Source organism: Abramis brama (genome assembly GCF_963993115.1).
Source record: "Abramis brama genome assembly, chromosome: 10".
Classification (NCBI taxonomy): Eukaryota; Metazoa; Chordata; class Actinopteri; order Cypriniformes; family Leuciscidae; genus Abramis; species Abramis brama.
Window position 1 is genome coordinate 41,152,833 of NC_139972.1, and position 25,143 is coordinate 41,177,975.

The 25,143-nt window shown below is 40.3% G+C and overlaps 2 protein-coding genes across 2 annotated transcripts in view; both read left to right on the forward strand.

Annotated features, from left to right (window-relative positions):
- Positions 1-23,477, forward strand: part of stx1a (syntaxin 1A (brain)) — a 79,428-nt gene extending 55,951 nt beyond the window's left edge. Inside the window, exons 10-11 of the mRNA XM_084126804.1 lie at positions 21,128-21,260; positions 21,768-23,477. Coding sequence (XP_083982930.1) covers positions 21,128-21,260; positions 21,768-22,021 — 387 coding nt within the window. The 3' untranslated portion in view covers positions 22,022-23,477. The remainder of the gene's footprint in view (positions 1-21,127; positions 21,261-21,767) is intronic.
- Positions 13,496-17,627, forward strand: LOC311091068 (uncharacterized protein). The gene is made up of 2 exons (XM_084126803.1): positions 13,496-13,635; positions 14,324-17,627. The coding sequence occupies exon 2, from the start codon at positions 14,411-14,413 to the stop codon at positions 17,174-17,176; it is 2,766 nt and encodes a 921-aa protein (XP_083982929.1). The 5' UTR covers positions 13,496-13,635; positions 14,324-14,410; the 3' UTR covers positions 17,177-17,627.
- Positions 23,478-25,143: the final 1,666 nt, after the last annotated feature.

Sequence of the window (25,143 nt, forward strand, 5' to 3'; positions counted from 1 at the left end):
GACAGGACTGACGTGAAGCTCTGGCTCGGCAGGACTGACGTGAAGCTCTGGCTCGGCAGGACTGACGTGAAGCGCAGGCTCGGCAGGACTGACGTGAAGCGCAGGCTCGGCAGGACTGACGTGAAGAGATTCAGAAAACGGTGGCCATCTTAGGATATGGCCCTGGGACGGTGGTCTCGTCGGAACGAGACTCTGTTCGGGCGGCCCTCTTGGCAGTACGTGCTGACATTAGCGGTGGATCTGTCACGTTGGAAATAAGTCCTGGACGCCCATAGACCGATCCGGTGGCAGGCTTTATGGTTGCCGTGACGTGAAGATTCTCAGGCTGGGCAGGTGTGACGTGAAGATCAGGCTGAGGGGATACTGCTGGTTCACGGAGCTCCTTCTCCTCCACCCCCACAATAGACGATGAACCGCTCAACAACAGGGCCAGATCTATATATTGTGCTAATGTCCTGTGAGGATCATGGTCGGGCTTCAATGACCGGAGCAGTTCAGATAATCCTCCGCAGAAAAAGATCATTAAGCACTCTGTGGTCATTGAGGTTAGATGTGCCAGTTCAATAAACTCATCGCTGCTGGATCTTGGTGTGGCGAAGTTTTCTGTTACGAACCGCTCTGAGACACGAGGGTAGAGGATCCAAATGCAGCTTTTATTAAAGGGGTTATTCAGAATCGTAATCCAGGGTCAAGCACAGGAAGACAGTCCAAACAAATAAACAAACAAACAAAACAAAACAGGCAGGGGTCAGAGGCACAAGAGTAATCCAGGGAACAGGCAAGAAATCCAAAAACCAAGAGACATGAAACCAGGGAAAACGCTCGGAAATGCAGTGCAACAACATACAAAACTTCGCAGTGAGTGAAGGGGTGAACCAGGCTTATATAGTCAGGGGGCCAAAACTGATATTAAAACTTTGTTGGACACTTTTTGGTACAAGTATACAACCTATCCAGTATTAATATTTAACCCCTCAACATGTGTTCTAGCCAGGTTGTCAGCTTAGAAAATGTTTTTTTTTGTCCATTTTAACACTATATTCTTATAAGTGGTAAAAGCGGATTTTTTCCCCAAAGTGCTTCCATTTTCTTCCATGTTACCTATTGTAATTTTGGACAAATGTGCAATATAATCCAACTTATGTGCAAGCATGATCATTAAAAAAATAATAATCAATAAATACCACAAGAGCATCACACCACAAGGGTCACTGTTGTGTCAGCACAGCTGTGATTTGGCAGCAGATTGAGGCAGCAGATCCAGAGAAGATGATCACAGCAGGTGTCAACAGTACAGTGTGAACAAAACTTTATAAAGGAGTGAATCATACAATCACACAACAGATTAACTTGATCTATTGAGCATACCTTGGTTGTAACGAGTGGTTATTTCAGTCAAAGTTGCTCTTCTATCAGCTTGAATCAGTCGGCCCATTCTCCTCTGACCTCTAGCATCAACAAGGCATTTTTGCCCACAGGACTGCCGCATACTGGATGTTTTTCCCTTTTCACACCATTCTTTGTAAACCCTAGAAATGATTGTGCGTGAAAATCCCAGTAACTGAGCAGATTGTGAAATACTCAGACCGGCCCGTCAGGCACCAACAACCATGCCACACTCAAAATTGCTTAAATCACCTTTCTTTCCCATTCTGACATTCAGTTTGGAGTTCAGGAGATTGTCGTGACCAGGACCACACCCCTAAATGCATTGAAGCAACTGCCATGTGATTGGTTGATTATATAATTGCATTAATGAGAAATTGAACAGGTGTTCCTAATAATCCTTTAGGTGAGTGTATAGCTAGGCTAATTTACTTTCATAATTACTAGCTTACTTACTAATAGGTAAATTAAGTTTTGTGCAGATGTGTAATGGAAATATTATGTTTTTAATTTATTTGCTGCTCAGCAGCCTATTTTACAGTCTGCTATAGCTAAAAGTGTGAATAAGTTTGTTAGATAGCAAAGCCCTCAGCTTATGTCAGAGGACATTGTAGTGATCCACTCAGAAACCAATCAGACTAGTGTAGTGAAAAATTTATTTGCCTTCAGATGAGATAACATGGATCCAGAGGGAGCTGTAAGCCTAGTGTCCAAAGAAAAACAAATAGGAAGAGATAATGATTTGGAAAAATGTCAAGTCAAGTCAAGTCATCTTCATTTATATAGCGCTTTTAACAATGTACATTGTCTCAAAGCAGCTTTACAGAGATAAACGTATAATTTAAGGTAAGATTGTTTTGGCTTTATAGATGTTCTTTAATAAAGTTATTTTCCAGCTAAAGTTAGTTTTGATTGATTCGCTTCCGTCGCAACGATCATTTGTTATTAAATTAGGGGCCGCCAAGACGACTACACAAACTTTAAACGCGATCCTGTGAGAAAAGCTGATGGCGTTCATATGCGCATCAAAAATGGGTTCTATAGTTATGTGCGTTTGAATATATGTGTGCAGGTTTGTAATTCCCTACAAACCAAGCCTAAACAAATTACTGGTGTTTCCTTATAGTTTTGATTAAGAATTTTATTTTATTTTATCAATTCGGGGTAGATACGCAAATTGAGTTTTCCCGACGACGCTTTATCTGTAGGGTGGTAAAGGGATCCTCCATAGGGAGAGACTAGTTGGCACTTCAGCACTCAGTTGTCATCGGGTCCAGGCAAAGGTCCTTCGTCAGATCTGGATACGGCCTGGATCCGGCAGGCTGCGGGAGGAAGACACTAAAATTAGCGTAGATGCCATTCTTCTCATGATGTAACAAGTACATCAGGATTTATAGGAAGTGTTCCCGGTTCCAACTGACCTAATCTATGCAGCCTAACATTGAATTATAGAAGTCTGTAATGTATTATGTGAATGCTAGGTCAAAGAGATGTGTCTTTAATCTAGCTTTGAACTGACAGAGTGTGTCTGCTTCCCGGACAATGGTAGGAAGACTGTTCCAGAGTTTTGGTGCTAAATAGGAAAAGGATCTACCACCAGCAGTCGATTTTGATATTCTAGGTATTATCAACTGGCCGGAATTTTGAGATCGCAATAGACGTGAAGGACTATAATGCGTTAAGAGCTCGCTCAAGTACTGCGGAGCTAAACCATTTAGTGCTTTGTAAGTAATCAGCAATATTTTAAAATTGATGCGATGATTAATAGGGAGCCAATGCAGTGTTGACAGAACCGGGCTAATATGGTCATACTTCCTGGTTCTGGTAAGAACTCGAGCTGCTGCGTTTTGGACCAGCTGCAGTTTGTTTATTAAGCATGCAGGGCAACCACCCAGTAGAGCATTACAATAATCTAGCCTTGAGGTCATGAACGCATGAACTAATTGTTCCGCATTTGTCAATGAGAGCATATGACGTAATTTAGATATATTTTTAAGATGGAAAAATGCAGTTTTACAGATACTAGACACGTGACTTTCAAATGAAAGATTGGTATCAAAGAGCACACCCAGGTTCCTAACCGACGACGAAGACTTGACAGAGCAGCCATCAAGTGTTAGACAGTATTCTAGGTTATTACGTGAGGAAGTTTTTTGTCCAATAATTAGAATCTCTGTTTTTTCAGAATTTAGAAGTAGGAAATTATGAGTCATCCAATTTTTTATATCGGCTATGCTTTCTGTAATGTTTCATTTGTCAAGACAAATATGGAAAATACAGCCAAGATAAAGCCCTTTGATTGAAGTGATTTTTCAGGAAGTGGTGTCTTTGTGCTCTTTCTGGAGATTATTGTAGTATAATACTGTGCAATATTTTTGCAATATAATAGACACACACCATTATTTGCATTGTGCTTAGCTTGACCTTGCTTATTCAATCCATTCAGTCTCAAAGGGATGAGACTGACAACCTGAGAGCCAACCTCTGCCAACCTGAGAGCCACTGCTTTGATGGGGAAAAACATACCTTTGCCATACGACTATTACATAGTTATTACTACTAACTAGTTACTAACCCCTAACCCTAAAGAAGTGAGAGAGCAGTTTTGTTAGGATGGAATTAATAACTATAGTGATAATTAAATATAATTTGTGTTACAACCTGGTACACTAATTAAGTCAAATAGCACCATAGACCATCATCTACAGTTCTAAATTTCCGCCTTGACATTAAAGTATTATAACTTGTGCAGCATTGCACTGTCTCTCCCTACAAGCTTTAAACTTGGCTTGACTCATTCCCATAGATATGGGTACTGATTGATAGAGGTTTTGGGATACTAGGTTATGTTTACAAGCTGATATTCACTTTGAAACCTGGTTCTCTTTAGGCGGAGATTGTTTTTTTCATGTTCTAGTTCTGTTGTCTCTTACACTGTACAATAAATGTTCATTCTGACACTTCATTTGATACCATTTTTATGAATATGGTCCTTGTGGTTGTGGAGATATTCAACATTTACTGTTGGCATGTCGTGTTGAGCAGGAAACCAAAAAATTGGCCTGAAATTGCTTGTACAAGTCACAAAAAAAAAAATTCAGCTTGACAACCACCCTAATATCTTACCTATGAGTGTCTTCTAACTAAAAAAATAGGGTGACAGCTTGTACCAAAACATGTCCGCAAAAGTCTTAACGGAAGCCCTTTTCAGAATTGGCCCCCTGACTAATATGGGGTGAACTAAACAAGATAATGAGATACAAGTGAATGTGATAATGAGTGCTGATTAAAGCCCTGCATTTCAGCCCGAGCCCGACGGGCCCCGACTTTTTTATGCCCCTAGGGCCGGGCTTCGGGCCAATTTTCACGTCATAGTTCACATGCGGGCCGGGCCCCGGGCCTTTTTTGGGTTATCCTTCTTTTTATATTTTTAGACATTAATTAAAAAAATATGAGAAGTTGACGTCGACGATAGAAAAACAAACATAGAAAGACATTTAATAACCTCATAACTTTCATAATCTTATAATTACACTGACATATGATTGACATGACAGTCGCACGCACGCACGCACGCACACACACAGAAGGTTTCCCGTCAGCGCAACCAACGATTCACCTCATGTGCAAATAATGGAGAATATTAAGAGAAAAATCGCGAGTGCTAGAAGAGAGGACTGGGTTAAAATCTTCCACTGTGGATGCTATTCTTTTTCTCCACGATGCTCTGTAAGAGACTGTTCTAACTTTTCGTTTGATTGGACTTTATTTTCGTTTAACTGTTGGAAACTACTGGAAAAAAGAATGGCCATGTTCTGTGGTGCATTTTTGAGGTAAGATAACTTGCAAGTTTGTTTTTGATTTATTTAGTTTAATTTGTTTAGATTGACTATTGCTCATTTCGTTTGCGAGCGCTGTTGCGAGCAGCCTGAGCCTGCCTCAGTATTTCAAAAAAAATTACTCACTGTGGTTTAATAAATAAACATTAAACTGTCTGTGTGATATGCTTGAAGTGTTTTATATCTATGGATTTTATTGTAGCTAAGTAAAGTATTAGCGTTGATTTGAGAGGCTAAATTGATCAAACATGTTTTACTCGCTGTTGGCTCGGCTTGCTTGGTCGTCATTTTTTTTTTATTTATTTTTTTTATGCTCCAAACATTTGTCTAAATTAACTTAATAAAGAAATGAAAAGAAAAGAAACATAACTAACAAAACGGACATATTTTAATGGCAGTCTGCCGCTGTGAAAAAAAAAGAAAAGAAAAAAACGGGCTCGGGTCGGACTCGGGCTGATAATTCTGATGAGCTGTCGGACACGGGTCGGGCTAGGGCCTGAGCGTCTCGGGCCTAGATTTGAGGCCCGTGCAGGGCTCTAGTGCTGATGAGTCCAGATTTTGTCCACATACCGGTCCCTGGCTTCCCTATTTAACGTATCCCGGTAAATTCCACATCCTTTTCGGGATTTTAACATCTTTTTTCTTTCTTTTCTTTCTCCCAACTCTGCTAAACCTCGTTCGACTTGCTGTATGTTTACATTCATGGCGGCCACACCATGTAATGATGTCACGACACCCAAGCCAGAAACAGGAGGGTGATATAGTTTGAGTAGGTAAACTTGGAAAGTAAGAAAGTAAGAAATCTGTAGTTCCAGGAGTTCTGTTGGCCATGGCAAAAGGTTCTCATGAATCGAACCAATCTCCTGTATCTTTCTCTCCATCTGACCATTGCTCTGAGGGTGGTAACCAGAGGACAGACTAGTGGTCAAACCTAAGAAGGTGAAAAAGGACTTTCACACCCTGGAAATGAAATGTGGGCCTTAATCTGACATGCCGTCCTAAGCCACCAGAAATGATCTTGTATCAGCACGAGGGTCTGATTGGTCCCAGAGTGGCCAGTGGCACTGGAGGAATGAGCTGATGCGTTGAGAACGAGGAACGCATGTGCAGCCAGCAGGGCATCCCGGCAAAGCAGGGTCCATGGTAGCGGCTTCAGCAATACTCTCATCCAGGGACCACTGTATGGGGCTAATGATGATGTTGGAAGGTAAGATGGGTTAAGGATTTTTGGGTAAACTATGCCGGTATGGGATCTGAAATATCTATAAAATAATACAAATATTTAAGTAAACAAGACAAAGTAAATAAGACATTAAAATGCATTGATGATGGTTTAGTTCAGGGGTGCCCAAACTTTTTCCTATGAAGGGCCAAAAATCAAACTTGATTGAGGGCCGTGGGCCAAAAGTAAATTTTGCATCATAAATCAAACTGTATTACATTAAAGTTGCTATGGGTTTATTTATTTCATAATATAAATTTAAATATACATAATTTAAAATAAATATAAAACAACTTTAATCTGATTAACTAATGCAGTTTTATTTGTAAAGTTTTGCATTTTAATGAACTTATTACAATAAAACCAACAATCCCAAAGTGTTCAATGTACAATACAGTTCAATGCCAAATACACAAGCAATAATAAAACCATGTGGTTGCAATGTCAGTGACCTAATGAGAGATATCCTTATTTTTCATAAGTTTTTCAAGATTGGGCTGTAGCTGACTTACAGACAAAGACAAGATATTATGTAGGTGAGAGTCAGTTATTTTGCTTCTGAGTTTACTCTTGTTCAAGTTCATCAGACTGAGAACAGCATCATACTCATGGACCTTCTCTTTCACCATGCCTACCTCTCCAAGACAGGGAAAATGGGCTAAATTTCCTGCATGTGGGATGAGAAACAGAAAGAACAGTGTGAGACTGGGACAGACATGTAAAACAGAGGGAGAAAAAATAGAATAAATAACTGAAAAAAGAAGGAAATTATTATTTCATGACAATTTAAGAAACTAGCAAATTTTAAGCAAATTTTATCAGCTTGATGTACAACAAAAATACAAATGCTGACATGACTGAATATAAATGTAAACTCCACATATAATTCTAAATATAATTAATAATAATATAATTATAATTGCACAAAATATCCTGAATATTATAACTGTAAATGTTACTGTTACCTGCTGAGAGATGTCTTCTGAGCAGCAGTAGTTTTTGTTTGAAAGCTCTGACGTGATCAAAAAGCTGGGTGATAATCTGGTCCTTTCCCTGGAGCTGAACATTCAAAATATTAAGCATCTCTGTTACATCCACAAGGAAAGCCAGGTCAGAGAGCCATTTCTTATCAGTGGGCACTTGAATACTACCATCCTTGCTTTCCTGAAAAACTCTGATCTCATCACGCAGATCAAAAAATCTCCTGAGAACTTTTCCACGGCTGAGCCATCTGACCTCCTGGTGGTACAACACATCACCATATTGCACATCCATCTCATCCATCAGTGTCTTGAACTGTCGGTGAGAAAGCGCTTTGGAGCGTATATTGTTGACAATTTTGACGACGTCACGCATCACATTCACAAGCCCGACAGATTTAGCACATAGTTGTTCTTGATGTAAAATGCAGTGGTACTTAACAACTTTTCCTCCACATTCACTGACTTTTTGAGACACAAATGTAGCAAGGCCAGATTTCCTCCCTACCATTGCCGGCGCTCCGTCAGTTGTAATGCCGGCCATCTTCTCCCACTTTAATTCATTTTTTTCCAACACTCTCTCAACAGCAAAAAAGAGATATTCTCCTCTAGTAGTACCAGAAAGGGTCTCAATGCCAGCCAGCTCTTGTGTCACATCAAAAGTTTCATTTACTCCACGCAGAAATACCAACAGCTGTGCGGAATCGGATATGTCGGTGCTCTCGTCGCAGGCTATTGAATAGGCAGAGAACGCACTTGCCTTTGTCTTGATTTGCTCGCCAATGTCTTGAGCCATGTCCTCTATGCGTCGGGTAACAGTATTTCTTGACAGGCTAATTTGTGAGAACATTCGTACCTGAGAAGGACAAACTGCTTCTGCAGCCACTGCAAGACATTCCTTGACGAACTCTCCAGTAGCGAAGGCTCTTCCACTTTTAGCAATTATAGCGGAAATCTGATAACTGGCCCGTATGGCGCTTTCTTGTGCTGATGAAGGACGTAGCAGTGCGCTCTGTTCAGATCGAAGTTCAGCAAGCAGCTCGTTAGCCTTCTGTTTTCGCGCCTCGCCGCTGTACTTTGAGAAAGCTGCAGAATGTTTTGTTTGATAATGACGACGGATATTGTACTCTTTTAAAACAGCAACAGACTGTTTGCAAACTAGACATACTGCCTTTGATTTGACTTCAGTGAATAAAAACTCTTCTTGCCAAACTTTTTTAAAATGTCTCTTGTCTGTGTGCCACTGCCTTGATTTCTCCATTATTGCGTTTAATTTGTTGACGTTAATTGACGTCAAGTGTCGCAATTGAATTGCGCATTTACAGGAAAAAATCGAATTAATTTACATTTAATTTAAACATTTAATTTCAGTTTACTCTGTTGTAGTTCAACAATAAAACAAACAAAAATGTTATGTCAAATTAGAAATGCCGATCTGTGGCGAAGGTATCACCCCTTTCCCCCTCTCCTCTCCCCCCTGCAGACAAGTAGTTACAAATGTGTAAAATGTTAACACACAATGACTCATTTGTTAACACTTATTTCTAATGATGTGACCAAACCAACTTTACAATATAAACCAGTTCAGAGAGCACAGTTAACACAGGTGCACTGAATGATGATATGAACAATAGATAGAAACAATCTGAGAGGCAGAGTTGGAAGAATATGTGCTTGCCATAAACTGAGATAGCGTGCGTCCGGTGTGCAATACCCCGAGTTGTACTTTGTTTGAATTAAACAGTAATCTTAGTCATTAATAGCCAAATTTAGAGCACAGAATCTTTAATGCTCTGACATATCATCGCTCCTTCTTACAAGAGAATGGACTATCACTATCTCCAACTTTAGCACTTCTCTTCTATTACGTGCTGCAGCACATACCAGATAATACTCCTAGACTGCTAGTTTATTATTGCTCTCTGGTGTCATTTACCAAGAGAGACTCTGTGAACTAAGTTTTACACACAATTTAGGAACAGTAAGGAACGTTCTGATTGGTTACAGTCACCTCATGCAAAAGCACGTGACTATCTTCCACAGGATTAATCTTTCTAAAAATCTAGACTGCACGATCATTAGAAGCAGCTAAGATGTTTATGTATTCTTAGGTTATTTCTCACATGACTTTCTGTTTAACCCTCTGGGGTATAAGGTGTTTTTGGGGTCCTTGAGATGTTCTGACATGCCCTGACATTTGTGCTTTTTTCATTTGCTTATAAACATATTAATGGCAAAGGTGTAATTACACTCTATTTAGCACAAACAGGGCTACCATAATATGTGAGCAACATGCATGTACATGTACACTTTCTGTTTGGAAAGGCAATATGCGAGTGGGGCGTCAACACTCCAACACCATCATGCATATTTAGTGGTTCACACCTGAGGAGACAATGGGGCCCGCATCCGTAATGAGCCATTCATTCAGGTGTGTCACCTATAGCCACAAGAAAGAATGCAAGAGCAACAGTTGGAAGCATTTTTTTTTTTTTTTTTTTACAAATTGTGCTTGCAAATTGGCCTATAATATCCAAGGAAAACATGTCTAGTAATTGTGCAGTTAATTCTACTGTATTTTCAGTTTTGGAATATTTATACTCTTCAGTTTTGGAATATTTATAAAATTATTTAAAGAAAAGGCTTATATTTACCTTTTAAAAGTTTGTTTACATCTACCTTGTAAATATTTTTTTTTTATTAAAAAGGTTACAATTACAACAACAATTCAAGTGTAATCTTTCTTTGTAAAAACTAAAGTATACATTTTATCATACATATTTCAAAGTTAAAGATTCATTACTTGAATATAGCCTAGGCTACATTGGAATAAACACTATAACATATTATTTGATTACTTTATTTTTGACAAAACATACTATATTTAACATATGAGCAAAAATTGGCAAACAAAAGGTTATTTAAAACATACAATCTACCCGATTTTTCAGCTTACACCCCTATATGCCACAACCCCACTTCCCCCCCCTCTTTAAGTGATAACACTTTTGTGATCTGGAAGAACAAAGGTCTTGCCACTTTAGCAGACCTTTACATTGAAAAAGCTTTCGCTACCTTCACGCAACTGAAGGAAAAATATGCACTCCCACCTTCACATTTCTTCCGTTTCCTCCAGATTAGGGATTACACACGCAAAAACATAACAAACTTTGAGTCACTCCCTGTCTCCACAGATTTGTACGCTCTACTAAATCAGGCCCCTGACTCGAGGAGACTTGTCTCTCGTTTTATTAACATTTTTACAGCTTATGAGCCTGCTCCTACTCGACACCTAAAGGAAGCCTGGGAGAAAGATCTTGGTATTACAATCAGTGTTGATGACTGGGATACTTGCCTTTCCTCCATCCACTGCTGCTCGATAAACTCTCGACATCAACTCATCCAATTTAAAGTAATCCATAGACTCCATTATTCCTGCACTAAACTACATTCTTTTTATCCCTCTGTTTCCCCAATCTGTCCAAAATGTAAAGCAGAGGAGGGCACTCTTGGTCATCTCTTCTGGTCCTGCCCCAAATTAAACAAATTCTGGTCTGATATTTTCAATTGCCTCTCCACGATTCATGGTTGTGATATCACCCCAGACCCTTACACTGCTATATTGGGCGGGGCCCGACACCTTACTACTCTAACCCTTCTTCAACAAAAAACGGTACAATATAGTATGGTCATTGCAAAAAGAAATATTTTAACTTTATGGAAAAATGAAAATGTGCCATCTTTTAATACCTGGTTGTTAGAAATCACTCATCTATTGCATCTAGAGAGGGTTCGACATAGCGTTTGTTTGACCTCTGCGACCTTTGATAAAATGTGGCAGCCTTTTGTGTTGTACTTGTCGAGACTATAGTCTCAGCCTCAGACGTCACGCCCACGGAACGTTGGCTAAACGTCTGATGCATATGGTACACTTAACTGGAAACACTTCAGGAATGTCGAAGTCGTCATCTGATTGGTTGAATTTTATCGGATTTCCGGGGGCGCGAGTGTCGCGTTTATTTTCGGTCCGCCGGGAATCAAAGCGCAGACGTGTGATTGCGGAAGAAAAACTGTTGTGTTTACATGAGTGACAATGCGCATTTATCAAGATCAGCTAAACGTAGGATTCTCAAAAGTATGCGTGCACGAACAGATCAATGACTTACTGCTTGTTTTCTTCTCCTTCTTTGATTTTCTGTGCTGACTGACTTGTTGCACGCCGGTCTGTTGTTGTGGGGACATTTCCACGCCCCGAAACGTGACGCTGAACGAAACGAACTGTAATTGGTTGTTTGACATGTCGGTCAAACGGCCTTATGGGCGGGCCTTGGCCAAAGAAAGCTGCTATGAATTCCAGACCTTCAGCCGTCAGTCTGAAGGTCTGGCTACGCGAGACTATCGAGACTATAACCCTGTGGGTATTTAGATGTGTATGCATTATTGGTGCTTCTCGCCATGTACATGTATTTCACTTTGTTGAGATAACAAGCATGTTCTTACTGGTGCTGATTGCTCCTTTACTAACAGTGCTCTGTATTACTTCTGAGCAGATTTTATTTTTTATTTTTTATATATATTTTTTTTTTCTGTAGTTGATTTTACTTTTATATTATCTATACTATTTTGTTTCTTTCTGAGGGAAGTTTGTATTTTTTTCTGTCTATATTTACACTGTTTGTGTAATTGAAAATGTGTAAATAAAATATTTTAAATAAAAAAAAGAAAAAAAAAAGGTTATTTGATGTGTCAGATATTTTACAGTAAAAATGTATAATCTATCCAAAACTAATCAACGAAATGTTGTCTTTCATATGTCTGTAACATAGGTCTTTCGTTTTTATTATAAGAAATATACATGTTAATTTGCAGTTTAATACGTTGCTTATACAAATACATTTTATTTCAACATATTTCAGTCGATTTTTACTCAGTATAGCAATACAGTTTGCTAAAAGCGAAACATTCATTCACACACAGAAACGCGATTCAAATTTAAACCGTCTTTTTGCCAGTTGTGATAAACAGCGCGCATCTCTGCTGTTCATTCATTCACACTCAGGAACGCGATTCACTTGAGAATGAAAAAAAAAACTTACTACAGTATTCCATAGCTCAGGATCCGTTGTCCTCGAAATACCAGCACTTCTGAGGTACATTTTCCATTATTATTATTTCGATAGTATTATTCCTCACAGCGCCGCGAGACAGTGTAAACAAGTACAATGATCTGAATAAGCTTGATGTGTTTTCTCGAGCTGATATGTGGGCGTTCACAGGTTTGCGTGGATTGCCACGCAATTTATTAAGTTGGGAAAACATGATTAAGTATGCAAATGTATGCTTGATGTATACAATTATTTAATTATTATCACTCTACAAGAGGCGCATTAAGACAAGATTGTGTCATACCGCTTAGACGAAGAAAATTTAGTAAGTCTGCTTTTTCTGTCAAAGCTGCACAAGAATGGAATACTATTCCGACAGCTATAAGAGATCTAGACACATATGCTTTATTTAGGGTTCAATTGAAGAATTGGTTAATCAGTACTCAGATTTGTCAACACTAGAATCTTATATCTGCTAGCCATCCTATTATTGTTTGTATTTTGTTGCATTGTTTTTAATTGATCCTAAATTTTTTAAATAGATTTTTATTGTATTGTGTAATGATTACATTTTCTATTATGTATTTTTAATCACATTTTCTTTAGGGTGACTTGTAACATCTTGTCCAGGGACTACGGATGAAAAATAGCCTTTGGCTAATTCTGGTACATTTACAGGAATGTTTTTATTAATGTACAATGTCTCTGTCAAACTAAATAAAAAAATTATCACGTGGTGTGCATCCTTCCTCTTTCTGGACCGAAATATTTTTTTTAAACTTTGGCCATGTTTAGCATGAGAATCCATCTCTTTAACACTGTAAACAACCCTGAATACATGAAACACCATTGTACCCCCCCTTTAACATCCTTCCTCTTTCTGGACCTCTTAAGACTTTCTTTCACAGTATAATTTTGGAAATAAGAAGTGAAACGACACAGAAGCAAATGGGATTCAGGTCCTGCAAATGTAAGAACTTTAAAATGAAAAGTAAGATAAACTGTGTCATTACTGTGTCGAATCAGCACTATAGTCAGTAAGGTGAATCAAGAAGACCTGCTTTGTGATTATTTGCTCTGCATTTACTTGGAATTGTTTAAAGGTAAGTTTTCAAACAATCAAACAAAGCTTAATTTAAAAAAAAAAATCATCTGACTTAATTCGTTCTGCTTTGTTAACATTACCCATTTTGATTAAGGTCATTCATTTTTTGTACAACTGTTTCTTCAATCATTTAAAAATATTTGTTTCTAAATTTAGTGATTTGAGATTCTCTGAAGATAATAATGCTCTATTTGAGAGAGTTTTCAGGACAGATCAGGACAGAGATCTTTCGTAAGAAAATAAGACTCTAGCTTGTTTAAGTATGCACAAACAAGGTTCTGATATTAATTTAGACAACCACTTGTCATTGCAAAATGAAGCAAATAGCTTCCCTCCTCACCGAAAAATATAAGTATTCTTTACTAGTTAAAACCTAAACATAAGTGACATATCAAAGTCTGTGTGCATCCCATATATTTCATATACAAATTTGGGGTGAAAAGTATTTACTTAATTTTTCTTAGGCAACAAATGTCATCACTTTTCGTAAGTATAGAGACACCTAATTATATTTTAAAATAATGTTTCGTACTGTGCAGTGTGCATAGAGTATTTACAAAGTGTTTGCTCAATGCACTGGCTTTAATTCTGTGTTCTCTGCCCAATGACTCAATGCTTTAGTAACCTCAGTATTACCTGCGTAACACCATTATCACTGCACTTACACTGGTGTTTCTCTTTCTTAGGAAAACTGAAGCTAAGAAAACTCAACAAAGAATTACAACTGGATGATTTACTCCATTTAAGTGATTACAATAGAGTGAATCTTAAAAATGTCAAAGAGAGAACGTGGTTTGTGCTTTATTAAATACTGTAGTTTGACGTCATGGCTGCTTTACTGCTGTGTTTTCATAAATCTTGTAAATGGATACACAGTAAAGTACTGCACCGTCAGAGGGGCTTTGAAATATGCAGAAAATATAAATGTGCTTTGTAACAAGAGGTCCCTGCATTTTGTACCAGGGAATATACCGGACAAAGCCACGCATTTGGACATTTCTTTTAATCTCATACAGAAGATTAAAAAGGAGAATTTCTCTCAGCTGTCTAATCTTAAAAATCTTACTGCACAACACAACAAGATCTGCGAGGTGGAGGAAGGTGCGTTCAGCAGTTTGGTGGCTCTTCAGGAGTTAAATCTGGCCTGCAACAAACTGACGGAGATCTTGGGAGGAATGTTTCAGAATCTGGGAAATCTCACCATCTTGCATCTAAATGAGAACTTAATCACAAATATCAACTTCTCTGCATTTTCTCCCCTGATCAGTTTGAGAAAAGTAAATCTGACAGGAAATCATCTGAATACAATAAGCAAAGTTCAGCCGCTATTTTTATTACCACAATTACAGGAAGTGCACATTGGGTTTAACGGCTTCACCTCGTTTCAGTCCTCGGAGGTGTCCAACATATCTCTGAGACTGAAAGTCCTGGATTTATCTAAAAATCCTTTGAAAGTGTTCAGTATCACTGCAGATATTTTCCCTCTCCTTGATAATTTGATCTTGGCTTTCATTTCTGAAAACATGACATGGGATGTGCAGGACAAAAGGTATCTAAAAAGTGTGCAACATCTAAATATAAGTGGAATACAGTTGCCCCTGGAGAAGATCACAGATCTCCTACAGACCTTCAATTCTTTGGCCACTCTGAGGCTTCACTCTCTGGGAGATGTAAAAGTGCGAGCTTTGATTAGGAATGTCTGTCTGATTTCGTCTTTGAGGTTTCTAGGCTTGCAGAGGAACAACATTACATCCATATCAAAAGACGAGATGCAGTTCTGCACACAATTAACTGAACTTGATCTCTCCCACAACAGACTATCCAGCATCCCTGCTATCGTCAGCAGTCTACCAGGTCTTCGTCTTTTGGACCTCGCCTTCAACAACATAACGAACATAGGCCGTGTTGATTTTGCCAACTTGACCCAATTACGGACCCTTCAGATTTTCGGTAATGAAATATCTCTTATTGAGGACTTTGCTTTTAAAGATCTGAAAACCTTAGCAACTCTATTGATTGGATCTAACAAACTTCCCAACGGATATTTTAAAAAAGATCTTCATAAACTTGAGAGTTTGGATCTGTCAAATAACAAGCTGGACTCTGTCTGTAGGGGAGATTTTGAGTCCTTAAAATCACTGAAGAATTTGTCTCTGCCAGACAATAAAATATCGTCTATTGAAGCGGGGGCCTTCGATGGATTGACAAATTTAACTTTCCTGAATTTGCAATCAAACAAGCTCTTTCAGAGTTCAATAAAATATTCGGTGTTCTCCAGACTCCCAAACCTGAAAACACTTCTGTTGAACAATAACCATATTTCATATGACAGTCAAGATGCTCTTGCACAACCACCCTTTCAAAATCTGGGAAAGCTAAAGACTCTGAACATTTTTAGCCAAATTAATACAGGAATGCGCTATTTACCCTTAAACCTTTTCAAGGGACTGCAGTCTTTGGAGGAACTTCAAGCAGAGAATCTTAATATAAATTCTTTACATCCAGACACATTTACGTACACTCCTTCTCTGTTGGAACTGGATCTCAACAGGAATAATTTTATTTCACTCACAGCAACAGAATTTCTGCCACTCCGGGTCCTCAAGACGCTCCACCTGTCCAAAGTTGGCTTGCAATCTTTGGACTTTCTCATAAACGCAAATCTCAGTAAACTGCATCTGTTGCATGCAAGCAAGAACGCAATATCAGTCATTAATGAAACTTTGATCCAGTCTCTTCCAACACTGACTTTCATTGATCTGCAAGCTAATTCTCTCTCATGTGACTGTAGCAATGCCTGGTTCGTCAACTGGACCATACGTAGCAATGAGACACAAGTTGAGAGTGGTTATGAACTCACATGCAATTACCCAGACAAACTCAAAGGACATAAACTCCTGGATCTTGATGTAGGTTCATGTAATGTAGATGTTGGGTTTTTCTGTTTCATTTCCACAACCACACTAGTGTTACTGACACTCCTCGGCTCTTTTCTCTTTCACTTCCTCAAATGGCAGGTTATTTATGCTTACTACCTTCTACTTGCTTTTCTCCATGATAACAAACAGCAGAGAAAGCTCAATGGTTTGCAGTATGATGCTTTTATTTCCTATAATGTTCATGATGAATTGTGGGTAATGAGGGAACTGTTACCTCAGTTGGAAGACGAGCAAGGCTGGAAGCTGTGTCTGCATCACAGGGACTTTGAACCAGGCAAACCGATTATGGATAATATTGTTGATGGCATTTATAATAGTCGCAAAACCATCTGTGTGATTAGCCGTCACTACCTGGAAAGTGAGTGGTGTTCCAGAGAGATCCAAGTCGCTAGTTTCCGTCTCTTTGATGAGAAAAAAGATGTTCTTATCCTGGTATTCCTGGAGAATATTCCAAGTCATCAACTGTCTCCGTACTACAGAATGAAGAAACTCATCCAGAAGAAGACGTATCTCAGCTGGCCTAAACCAGGAGAGGACACCAGGGTCTTCTGGCAGAAGCTGAGAGTGGCTCTGGAAACCAAAGACACCTTGGAAGAGTAGCATCCTATTGATTTAGGGGTCATCTAGGGGTCATCTAACTGTGTTGAACTGAAGAAAATATTCTGCAACTGTTTAACTGCTTTTATTTTATTAACTGCTTTTTCCCTACCTTTCTAGACCACGATTGATTATAATTATTTCCTCTTTTCCTAATACACCTTTACTGGTAACACTTTATAATAACTGCACGCTATTAATCATTAGTTAACATTAATAAACAGTTAATTCATCATTTATAAAGCATTAATAGACATTAATAAGCAGTTTATAAATACAACTATAAATGCTTTATTCTTGATTGATAAGCATTTCTATAATGTGTTTAATATTTGTATTATATGATCAATTCATCATTTCTAAATGAAGTATTGCATTATTTACAAAGCAGTTGTTTAGGAGTTGTAAGTGATTCATAAGATCATTTAGAAAGTGTGGGTAATAAACTATTTAAATGTACATTCATACATATTATTATTCAGACATATAGTAATATTTACTTAGTGTGTTAATAAATACTTTATTAACATGTATTTCTACTGTAATTCAGGGTTAATTCAGGTAGTTATAAAATATTTAGTAGTGGTCAGTTCACTATTTCAGTAAGCTCATCTAAAGAGAGGACTAGTTATGCTTTGTAAAGACTCAACACACAGGAAACAAACACACACAGTGATACAGAACATAGAAATATTTAACAGCCTTTAAATCTCCTTTATAAATGTTTTACAAGGCATAACTAGTCCTCACTTTATATGAGCTCACAAAAATAGTGAACTGACCTCTACTAAATGCTTTATAACTACCTGAATTAACCCTGAATAAAAAAATTAAAAAAATCCATTAAGTGCAAGGCATTCAGACTGATAACTAATACTAACATAAAAAGTCTGTGAAACATCACATTTGAACACAGTGTACAATTTAAGTTTTCTTAAAGCTGCATTAAAGCATTTTTTTGGAAATTTGGAGTGCTGTCAATACAGAGAACAACGAAAAAAATCGGTGTTGCCTACACCATGTTATCCTCTTTTTAAAATTTGCACCCTTTTGACTTCAATGGGGCACTATTTAAACCTGCTTTTAGCCTCTTAACATCCTTGATGTGTCATTACAAGTGCACAGCCAATGTGAGTGATTCCTTCAGAGTGAACACGGGTGAATCTGACTGCAGTAGATGTGAAAGATATGAATAAAAATTAAGTTAATTCGGCCAGCGCTCATACCTGTATTTACATCCTGTTTTTTGTTGAAGTCCAAAGTAGTCGATTGTAGAGTTCATGCGCGTGATCATAGGTAACTAAACATATGCGCGTGAACTCGACAATCGACTACTTTGGATTTTTATTCATATCTTTCACATCTTCTGCAGTCAGATTCACCGTGTTCACTCTGAAGGAATCACTCATATTGGCTGTGCACTTGTAATGACACCGGCGATACCAGCTCGCTTTTTTTCTTATCAGTTAAAAAGAAATTAATTTTGCTCTGTTGACTTTGATATTACAAACAAGTTTCATACATCAGTCGATTCTGTTAAATGTGTATTATTTTTGTGTATACTCACAATAAAAACAAAGTGTTGTGCTTTTTGCCAAATAAAGAAAAATAAACGTGATGCGAGTTCTGCCTTCTCTCTGTCAGTGTAGTCCATTCTGAAACGCGTCCGAAAATGAACAATAACTCAGCGAATACTCAGTCAAACAGGCATACAGACACACAGGCATGAAGCTTGAATTCTCTTCTTTTAAATGAAGTAATTTATATAAAAAACAAATATTCTCATCTTGTGAAATCTGTATTAAAAGAGAGCGATTCCAGTCGAGCTCATTAGAGCTCATTCAAAAATAATGTGACCACGCCCCGGAGAGCGCACGCTATTCAAACGCAAATGTCTGAGGCAATCCACGCAAACCTGTGAACGCCCCCATATCAGCTCGAGAAAACACAAGTTTATTCAGATCATTACTTGTTTACACCGTCTCGCAGCGCTGTGAGGAATAATAATAATGGAAAATGTCCCTCAGAAGTGCGGGTATTTCGAGGAGCAAGGATCCGACTGAGCTGAGGAATACTGTAGTAAGTTTTTTTTCCTTCTCAAGTGAATCGGGTTTCTGTTTATGAATGAATGAACGGCAGAGATGCGCGCTGTTTACCACAGCTTGCAAAAAGACAGTTTAAATTTAAATCGCATGTGTGAATGAATGATGATGTTTTAGCAAACTGTATTGCTATACTGAGATGAGTAAAAATCGACTGAAATATGTTGAAATAAAATGTAGGCTATTTGTATAAGCAACGTATTAAACTGCAAATTAACATTTATATGCCCTAATATTTCATAAAAACAATGTTACAGTCAGGCGAAATATGAAAGACAACATTTTGTTGACTAGATTTGGGTACAGTTTTTACTGTAGAATATACTGCCACATCAAATAAGCTTTTGTTTAGCAATTTCTGCTCATATGTTCTATATATATATATATATATATATATATATATAATACTATTTTTGTCAAAAATAAAGTCATAAACTAAGATGTTAGATGTTCCAATGTTGGCTATTCAAACTAATGAATACCTACATATGATAAAATGTAGGCCTATAATAATTTTTTTTACAAAGAAAGAGTACACTTGAAATATTGTTGAAATTGTAATTATTGTTGTAATTGTAACCTTTTTAATAAAATAGCAAAACATATTTACAAGATAGATGTAAGCAAAATCTTAAATGGTCAATATAAGTCTTCTTCTAAATATATATTTTGTCCTTGCATTGTTGCTCAGTCAGTGTCACACCTGAATGAATGGCTCATTATGCAGAGTGGGTGGGACATTGTATTCTCAGGTGTAAACCACTCCTCGTTCACGCCCCCCTCGCATATTGGCTTTCCAAGCAAAACCTGTTTTACACAATTTAAATCAATGTATTGTTTTTTGTGAACGATAAAGCAAGACTATTTTCACATAATTTTGAAGCCAGAACTCGAAGCGACAACATCCATTAGTCAAAAGTCTTATTGACACATATTTAGTATGAGTTTTGTGGTCTTATTTCAGCAACTTTCATTTTTATTTTTTTCAATAACCACGCATAAACATTATTCTCTTAAAAATACAAACATCTACATACATTTTGTTCACATATTATGGTAGGCCTGTTTGTGCTATAGAGAGTGAATTTACACCTTTGCCATTAATATGTTTATAAATAACTGAAAAAAGCACAAATGTCAGGGCATGTCAAAACATCCCAAGGGCCCCAAAAACACCCCAGACCCCAGACCCCAGAGGGTTAAGAGGGTAAAAGCAGGTTTAAAATATGCCCCAATGAAGTCAACAGAGTGCAAATTTTAAAAAGAGGATAACACGGTGTAGGCAACACCGATTTTTGTCGTTGTTCTCTGTATTGACAGCACTCCAAATTTACAAAAAAATGAGCTCAATGTTAAAATTGACCGGAGTTCTCCTTTAAGGGACTTTTTTGCAGTTATACTCCATTCAGTATTATAACAACTGCCTGCAGAGGGCGCCAATAGCCTTTGATTTTTGATGTTACACTCCACAGAATGAACAGATTCTTAAACCTGTTAACCTTTGCCAGTATGCTGGCGCACTGATTTTTTTTTTGTTTAAATAGTTCAAAGTTACTATCAGATTAAATGTTATTACCTTTACAAACTATACATCATTAAAAAGATATGACTCAAGTTTCAGTATTTGACCACTATTCATACTTTGCACGTGACGTCACAAGTACTGGCTGGCGGGCAAGAACGTCGTTCTCCAGCACGAAACCCAGTAAACTAATCAAGGTCTTGCCAGGACGTCGCCAGTTTTACTATACAAAAGTTGGTGTTTTGAGGTGTAAACGACATGCCAGATAGTTGTTGTGCGATTGGATGCACTAACCGCAGATGAGATAAGCTGGGGTTATGTTTTTACCAGATCCCATCTGATAAGGAGAATTCAGAGAGAAGACAACTATGGATACAGGCTATCAGACGTGCAACCGTTTCAGGAAATGGGACCTGGCAACCTTCACAGTATACACGTCTGTGCAGTGATCATTTCATCAAAGGTAATTTCAACATTTGTTTGAATACAATGGGTGTATGATCATGTAATTAATCATGTCTTTAAGTTACCCTGTAGTTTCGTCAATCAACACCACCAGCTGGTTCGGCAAGTCAGCTGTTTGTGTTATGAGTCTAAGCTAGGCTAAAAGCTGTCGTCTTTTGCTAACAACAACAAAAGTGTGTGATAGGTTGTTTTGAGGTTTGTGATATCTATGGTTCTCTTACGAGAGGTCTCTCGTACTGCGTTTTTGCTAAAACGCTATCGGGAAAACCTCTTTTCCACAAGATACTGAAGCAAAAAAATTATCCTTATAATTTTGAATCATTGTAAAGCGCGTTGCAGCAGCACGCGGCCATAGGCGAGACGGCTCGCTCGCTCATTGGCTGCTCTGCGGCAACTGCATTAGCCTATCGAGCGAGGCCTGAGGTGACGTCAGGCCGAAACGGGCGTGGCCTAGCCCTATAAAGGGAGCTCGAGAAGGCTGATTCTCTGATTTCCATCTCTTCAGCGAAGCTCACGCATCGTTGGATCACGAGAGAAGCCGCGCGCCGTCTGAGAAAGCACCTCAGCGGGACGAGCCACTTCCTGAAGCTGCTGGCCAACGCCGCCTTCGACCGCCGTTCCCGCTGCGCTATCCGGCGCCTATATCCTTTCTCTATACTGTGTTTTTTGTGTATGTACCATTTAACACTAAAAGAGCCGGGCGTCTTTTTCAAGACGCCCCCCTTTCCTAGAGGATCTCGCAGCTCTCGCACTCGCTGACGGCAACCGCCCTCACCCCGAGCCAATTGCCTATGGTGACTCTGAGGACTCACCTGGCATCCTTCTCCGAGGCTGCTCCTCCTGGAAGCGGACGGTCGGGGTTAGTTTTTCTTTACTTTACAAGAAAAGCTACCCTGCCTCTGCACGCGTCAATACATGTTGACGCCCAACGCATCCAAAAATCTGTGTTCCCCCTGTGGCTCAGTGGTGGAATCATAGGTTTTTCGCACGGGAGACCGGGGTTCGAATCTCGGTCTAGCGGCATATATTTATGCCGCCAATGCGTCACTCTGTCAGTCCCCTGAAGGCGACTGCAGAGGTGCATTTTGCAGCAAGCAAGCGCGTAGTACCCGCTTGCCTGCAACCGAACACCGTTTCTACGGTTCCCGTGCGTCACTGGCGTAAGGAGAATGGAGTGTTTTTAGCCCCGCTGAGACCGGGCGATATCCACTCTTCTCACATTCTGGCACTTTTCAGGCGATTGAAAATGTCAGTATTGCATGTTGTGCACCCGCATGCCTGCAAACAAACGCCAGTGCAGATAATACTCGCGCTAACTGAATGTCTATGTATCTTCACTGTGGCCCAGTGGTAGATTCTCAGACTTTCGCGCGGTAGACCCGTGTTCGAATCCCGAAAAATATTTATGCCGCCAAATGCAAATCACTCTGTCAGTTCAATGAGAGGCGACTGCAGATGTGTTTTTGCAACCGACGAGCACGTGGTACAACCCGCGCTCGACTAGCCGTGGGCCACGGCCAAGGATTTCGGTGAAGCCCGAAGCCATCCTAGCACGCCTAGGAAAGCGTCGGTGTCCGAGCCCCACCGTGGCCGGACTTCCACCGAAGCCCGTCGCTCGTTCAGTTCCAAGAAATGTGACTGTTCCAGTGTATTCTGCAGTGCACAGCTGCCCGCTTGCCTGCACACAAAAGCCTTTTTACGGCTACCCAGAAAAATCCCATGGGATGTATCGTCTGGTGTCCCGGCCACGGCCGATGGTGCTATATGTGTAGAGAAGATGCCCACTGCCTAGTGCCCATCCCTACACACAAGCACAGCCCTTCACACAGGGCCCGCGCTCATAAATTCGACTCAGGTCGATCGCGCACACAACATAGTAAACGTGCCCACTGCCTAGTGCCCACAAACACTATGTTCTGCATGTCTCATGGTTTCTGTAAAGATGAAACCTGTGTGCATTCACTCTGCTCAGGCAGACAGTGCGCTCACTGCAGTAAATGTGCCCGCTCTCCCACGCCCACATTCACTCACGGACATTATATGTCCTACGGGACTCGCCCAGCCCTCCCTCGCTCGGTTAAACACCGCAGCGGGGTCGAGCGCGGGCATTCTGCTCGCTGTGATCAGCGCGCTCCCCCTCAAATGTCACAGGCATAACGCCTATGTACAGTGCACCAAAGCGCCTCTGCCGCCAAACGAGCAGAGCGCGCTTCGCAAAAATAAATAAAAAAAAATCCCGGCCACGGCCGATGGTGCTTCAGGTGTAGAGCAGATGCCCACTGTCCAGTGCCCATCCCTACGCACAAGCATAGCCCTTCACACAGGGCCCGCGCTCATAAAATCGACTCAGGTCGATCGCGCATTCAACATAGTAAACGTGCCCAGTGCCCACAAACACTATGTTCTGCACATATCACGGTTTCTGTAAACGAAATCAGTGCGCGCTCGCTCTGCTCAGGCAGACAGCGCGTCCAAAGCAGTAAGTGTGCCCGCTCCTCTGCGCCCACACTTACTCACAGACATTATGAGTCCCTCGGGACTCGCTCAGCTCTCCCTCACTCGGTTAAGCACCGTAGCGGGGTCGAGAGCGAGCGTTCTGCCCGCTGTGATCAGCGCGCTCCCCGCCTCGAATGTCACAGGCATGACGCCTATATTACAGCACGCCGAAGCGCTTCTGTCGCCCCGCGAACAGAGCGCGCTACGCATCCAACCCTTAGCCAACCACGCAGATGCATGGGCAGCGCTTCCAGGGGTTTCGGAATGGGTGCTAGACATTATAAAGAGAGGCTACTCGCTACAGTTTTGTCAACGTCCTCGCCGCTTCACAGCGCGTCGGAACTACGGTGAATTCAGAAGTAGCACACCTACTTCGAGCCGAAATATCAAAACTGCTGAGCAAAGGGGCTATAGAGCCTTTATCTCAAGCTCAAAGCGAAGGGGGGCTGTACAGCAGATACTTCCTGGTTCCCAAAAAAGACAGGGGTCTCAGACCCATACTGGATCTAAGACAGCTGAACAAAGCATTGGCGAATCGCAGTTTCAAAATGCTCACGACCAGAAAAATCCTCGTGCATATTCGCCAAGGAAACTGGTTTATGTCGATAGATCTGAAGGACGCGTATTTTCAAATACAGATAGCGTCACGTCACAGGCGATACTTGAGATTCGCCTTCGAGGGCCAGGCATATCAGTACACAGTCCTGCCATTCGGCTTGTCCCTGGCACCCCGTACATTTACGAAGTGCATGGACGCAGCGCTCGTACCTCTCAGACTCCGAGGCATGCGAGTGCTGAACTATTTGGACGACTGGCTGATTCTAGCTCAATCACGATCAGAGCTCGTGGAGCACAGGACCATTTTACTCGATCACCTCGAGAATCTTGGTCTCAGAGTCAATTGGGCAAAGAGCTCTCTGAACCCCAGTCAAACGATATCGTTTCTGGGCACAGTTCTGGACTCGCAGTCTATGATAGCGCGGCTGTCATCACAGCGCGTGCTAGACATTCAGCGCGCAGCGAGCTTTTTCCGCTGCGGTGCGACCGTCCCGCTCAGGAAATTTCAAAGGATGCTCGGTCTTATGGCCTCAGCATCATCAGTTCTTCAGCTGGGCCTGCTCCGCATGCGCCCTCTGCAGTTCTGGTTGAAAGCGCGAGTACCACGCGGAGCGTGGGCGTCCGGTCAGCTGCATCTCAAGGTCAATCAGAGTTGTGTTGCAGCTCTGAAACCTTGGAAAGCAAGCGACTGGTACCAATCAGGTGTAAGCCTGGGGACTTCCTCGAGAGTGAAAGTGGTGTCGACAGATGCCTCCACCTCGGGATGGGGAGCGCTGCTCGAGGGCAGACCGTTCTTCGGCCAGTGGTCAGAATGGGAGAAGCTCCAA

Excerpts from the sequence above, each read along its gene's own strand:
- LOC311091068 (XM_084126803.1), top strand. The coding sequence starts at position 14,411 with ATGTCAAAGAGAGAACGTGGTTTGTGCTTTATTAAATACTGTAGTTTG.